Below are 5,304 nucleotides of genomic sequence, written 5' to 3'. Positions count from 1 at the left end.
TTTCACCAAGAAATGCGAAAACTATGTGAGGTAAGTGCGGGCGGGGGGTTCGCACCGATGTGTGCAGCTTGCCAGCGGGCGTGTCTCGCTCGTGCGCGCAACGGGCGGCCGTGTTTGCGGGGACGGCGACCAACAACACGCTCCCAACCTCAACCCACAGGTGGCCTCGGTGCTGCAGCTGCTGCAGCGCGAGGTGCACAGCTATCGCACGGCCGCAGCTGGCGGCCAGCTGTCACAGCTGGTGCAGCGGCCAGATGTGTCCCAGCTGCGCGGCCGCCAGGTCGCGGGTGCAGTGCCGGCCCGGGTGGTGATTGTGGGCGCCGGGGTGGCCGGTCTGGCCGCAGCCTCCCGACTGCGCTCCGGCGGCCTGGACAACGTCTCGGTGCTGGAGGCCAGGGACAGGGTCGGCGGCAGGGTGCACTCTGTGCCCATGGGCTGCACAGGCACCACCAAGGTGGCTGTCGCAGACCTGGGGGCCAAGTGGATCCTGGGAGCGGGCGTCACCAACCCAGTCCATCGCTTGCTGGGTGCGAGTGAAGGCGCCTTGTGTCTGCGTGCAGGAAAGCCAGAGCAGGTGTTTTACGAAGATGGCAGAGTGCTGGACAGAAGCCTTGTCAGAACAGTGCGCAGATTAACGGAAGAGATGGTGATGAAGCTGGGAAGCCCCATTGATGTCGTACACTCTGATACTTTGAAAAACTATATAGATGTTCACACGCGAGAAATCCTTAAAATGTTCCCATTGAAAGATCAATATGATGCGGAGCAGATTTTCTGCTCTCTTATTGAGGAAATATCATCTGAAACTGGATTGGATTGGTGTAAAATGAATGTGCCTTCATTCTGTCAGTATGCTAAATTGCTTGGCAATAAAGTGTCAACATCATCTGGGTTCCAGGATGTCCTTTCCCCACTTCTTGATGATATTCCTCCTGAAAATATACTGCTCTCCAAGCAAGTCTCCAAAATTGTTGTGGATAAATGTGAACTTGGTAATGTCAGGGTAGAGTTTTGTGAGGATGATTTTCTGCATGCAGATTTTGTTATTTCGACTCTCCCTATCCCTGTGCTAAAATTTCATGGCGAGAAAATCTTCGGTTCTCAATTTTCTAATGAAAGGTTAGATGCTTTACATGAAGTTCAAGTTGGCCTTGTGAATAAAATCTACCTCCATTATGATCAGCCTTGGTGGAACTATCAAGGAGGAGATATATTCATTGCTAAATCATTTGCTACCCTGCAGCATAGAGACGACTGGAGTAAAGGTATATATTCTTTCAAAGTAGATAACAGCCCTTCATTAATATCCTGTCAGATCGGGAGCCGAGAAGCTTCTCTTATGGAACAATGTTCAATAAGTGAAATCATAGAAACTGTTACAGCTACCATTCGTGATTGTCTTGGTGACATTTCAGTTCCATATCCCAATAATATTATGATCTCAAAATGGGGATCTGACAGATTTAGTTGTGGATCCCATGTTCATACGCCATGTGATCAAGCTCAAGATGTAATAAGAACTCTGTCAGAGCCCATAAGTGGGTTGAATGATGTACCTGCAATTTTTTTTGCCGGTGATGGCATGTGTCCACATTACTTTGGAACTGTACATGGAGCTTATGTCAGTGGAGTTCAGCAGGCTGAGCAAATAATTAGCTTAGTAAAGCATTTAAATGACAAGAAATGATTTATTTCTACATGTACTGTATGTTAACACTTTGTTGGTAATATCAGTTTATAGACACTGTTTGGAACTCTAATAAATTCAACCCCCAAAATTAATGAGGTTTCATTTTTTGTTTTGACTGCTGGTATTTAAACTAACCCTTTCTTTCTTTCCTTATCTTTTCTTGTTTATAGTGCAAATGAGGAGACCGCAGAAAACATTAAAATATTTCTGAAGTCTCTATATGGCGTGATTAAAGGAACAGAAGAGTCGGAGGGCCTTTCAAGTGGTGAGACCCTTCCTGAACTGATTGTTGACAACTTTGATGAAGAGCAAATTTGGCAGGTGAATAGTCAAATTCTTTAATTAGCTCTTTGCTATAAGAAGCTGTTGCTGCTCTACAATTTATTTACAAAAACAATAAGTAAATAATGTTTGGTTTGTTTACAGGAATTAGAACTTCAAAATGAGGCTCGGGTGGACTCTCTGGTTGGCAATGTTGCAAGATTAGTTGCACAAAAAGACAAGTTTTCCATTGACAAAGGTTTTGGACAAAAAGCCAGTGGAAAAGATGGAAATAAAGTCAAAGTTAAAAAGTCCAGCACCACTGAAGCTTATGATGAGGAGAAGGAAGATAATGATGATGGAGACAGTGATGATAATGATGATGAAGATGCTTCAGAAAATGACCTTGATTTTTCCCTAGACGATAATGATTTGGAAGATGAAGAAATTGGCGATGATATGGATGAAGAGGAGGATATTGGTGATGATGATGAAATTGATGAAGACCTCACTGACGCCTCGGATGATGAACACAAAGAGAAATCAAAATCTAAAAAAGGTAACCTTAGCATTCAAGTTTTGACTAAAATTTGCTCTGTGTACTCATGTATAATTATTTTAATTATTATTTTCAGTTATGCCACGAAAGTTTAGTACCCCCTCTGCTGTTGATGATAAATTCTTTAAACTATCAGAAATGGAAGAGTTCTTAGAGAGGGAAGAACGTGAGGATTTTGATGACGGGGACGATTCATCTGAAGATTCAATTGATTTGTTTGATGACATGCCATCAGATGAATCCGATGGTGGGGAAGAGGAAGATGATGATTCTCAAGATGTAAGCTGTTGTGGTCTTAAAATGAAAAATTTATTAGATTAGATTAAAGTATATTGAATCCTATGTTTTTTTTTTCCCTTTGTTTTCCTTAGGATAGCAAAAAGCCTCACTACTCCGACTTCTTTGATGCCCCAGATCAAGAAGATCAAGATAACATTATATCTCCTGAGAGTAAAAGTAACAAACCGGATAAAAAGAGAAAAGTGTGAGTGTATTATATTTAAATTTTCAATCATTACTTACAATTGCAATTACTTATAATGAATAATATTAACAGGAAATTTAACTTGGGAGGCATTTCTGAGGATAATAGGGAAGAGGAACATAATAAATCAGATAGTGAAAGTGATAATGATTTGGAAGATTCACTTGACGATTCTAGTAAAGGTGGAAAGAAATCTTCATATGAAATTCGACAGGAGAGACTTCAAGCCAAAATTAAAAAACTTGAGGAGGAAGCTCTGTCTGAAAAGCCCTGGCAACTCAGAGGAGAAATTACTGGTGAAAGTAGGCCTGAAAATGCATTGCTAGAGGAAGCTTTGGAATTTGACCTCACTCATAGGCCAGGTGTGCACTCAGTTTCTAACATTGTTGCCATCCAATACGCATTTTAGTCTTGGTATGTGATTGAAAATTATTTTCCCTTTTAATTTTCAGCTCCTGTAGTAACAGAAGAAACCACACAGAGATTAGAGGATATTATAAAGCAAAGAATCAAAGACAAGGCATGGGATGATGTTGAAAGGAAAGTTAAGCCAGTAGAAGTTTCTGAATTCAAGAAAAAATTAGTTCTGGACCAGGAAAAGAGTAAACAAAGTCTTTCTCAGGTGTATGAACAAGAATATTTGAAGCAAGTTGAAGCCAAAAATCCTGACACAAGTGACAAACCAGAGGAAATACCCAAAGAGCACATTGAAATCAAAGCCATGGTTAACTCCCTGTTCCGAAAGTTAGATTCTCTTTCAAACTTCCACTTTACTCCGAAACAGGTTTGTGTTGCTACAGTTTTAAAATTTAAAATTGTAATATTTCTTGTGAATCAACAGAAGCTTAACAGTCATTTCTGATTCACAGGTTGCTCCTGAGGTTAAAATTGTTACTAACATTCCTGCAATTAACATGGAAGAAGTAGCACCTGTTGCCACTAGTGATGCTACATTGTTAGCCCCCGAAGAGGTCAAAGGTACAGTATTAACTTTGTCAGTCCTGTTCGGCCTCGAAAATTTTTCAATTGCTAAAATCATTGAGAAAAAGAGTAATTATTAATTACTGTGTTACATTAAATTGCAGCTAAACCAAAAGGTGATATTAAAAGTCAAGGGGAAAAGACAGATACTGATAGAAAACGGGAGAGAAGACAGAAAAAGAAGCATCAGCGACTTGTTGGTAGAGAGCGTGAGAAAAGAGAGGCAACTGTAGCCAAATTAAAACCTGGTCTTGGCAACAAATATAGCAAAGAAAAAGCTGTGAAAATGTTAGAAAAACTTAGTAAAGACAGCAATGTTAGTTTGGTATGTATCAACACAAAGTTTAAAAAGTTGAATTAACAGGGAGGAAATCAGTTTTTTATTTTTAACTTTGTTTTTTAATTCCTTGGCTTTCCCATTGTAGATTGAGAACACTCGCGGAGCCCCGGCTGTCAAATCATCGAGTAGCTTCTTCTCGCAACTGCAAGATGAAGTTACTTCACAAATGAAAGATAAAACTAAGATTGTAAAGAAACGTAAAGCTGATACTAAATCTTTGTCAGCAAAACGTCTAAAACTATAGGTTGCCACTTAATTCAGTATGTAATTTTAAGATGAGCTATGTTTAGAAAATACAATATTGTTGAATTTTAATGTTTTATTCTGTGAAGATGCCTGTCTGAGAATGTCCCCAGAGCTCTATAAATAAGTATAGGAGTATCTCGCCTCCAGACACACGCAAGGGGCCGCTGTCTCCTGCTGCCACACCAGCCACACAGACAACTCGCGCACAGATTGCCTACCCTGCAGGCGCTCAGCCACAACACTTCTCTTGCGGTTGCACCCTGCAGCCACACACGATGCACCGGTCGGGGGTGAGGTGCCTCAAAGGCTACCTTGGCCTCAACTCATCCCTTGGAGAGTGGTCGGTCGGAGAGCTCCCTGAAAATAAAAATAAAATGGAAACACCTTCGAAATCAACTGGAACAGGGTGAGGGGGTAGTGGGAGAACGAAAGTCGGTAGAGCGTCCTAGGGAGCTCTCCCATCGTCGTCCTAGGTTCCCCATCATAGAGTCCCATACGACTCTAGTTCCCCACTGCGCACTGCGGCCCCATGTTGCTTAAACCGCGAACGACTGAAATTCTGAAATTTCGTTTTCGGGGGTTCCCTCGCACGCTGAGTGCTGAGTCCAAATCTGGCAGTGCCGAGGTCGTCCCCCCCCCCCCCCCCCCTGATTTGGAAGATGAAGAAATTGGCGATGATATGGATGAAGAGGAGGATATTGGTGATGATGATGAAATTGATGAAGACCTCACTGACGCCTCGG

At 41.9% G+C, this 5,304-nt stretch overlaps 1 protein-coding gene across 1 annotated transcript; it reads left to right on the top strand.

Moving 5' to 3' along the window:
- On the top strand, nucleotides 1–4,630 carry LOC113214988 (U3 small nucleolar ribonucleoprotein protein MPP10; the record flags this gene model as incomplete). The annotated part of the gene is given in 10 exon segments (XM_052272264.1): nucleotides 1–30; nucleotides 1,861–2,011; nucleotides 2,117–2,510; nucleotides 2,587–2,789; nucleotides 2,882–2,994; nucleotides 3,067–3,356; nucleotides 3,447–3,778; nucleotides 3,864–3,972; nucleotides 4,080–4,300; nucleotides 4,401–4,630. Coding segments are annotated over 10 exon segments (2,002 nt in total), but the record flags the coding sequence as incomplete, so codon positions are not given.
- Between the last annotated feature and the right edge of the window lie 674 nt (nucleotides 4,631–5,304).

The sequence above is a fragment of the Frankliniella occidentalis genome, unplaced genomic scaffold (assembly GCF_000697945.3).
Source record: "Frankliniella occidentalis isolate FOCC.00 unplaced genomic scaffold, Focc_3.1 Scaffold196, whole genome shotgun sequence".
NCBI lineage: Eukaryota > Metazoa > Arthropoda > Insecta > Thysanoptera > Thripidae > Frankliniella > Frankliniella occidentalis.
Note: the sequence above shows the minus strand (reverse complement) of the source record. Positions and strands in the feature narration are given on the sequence as shown.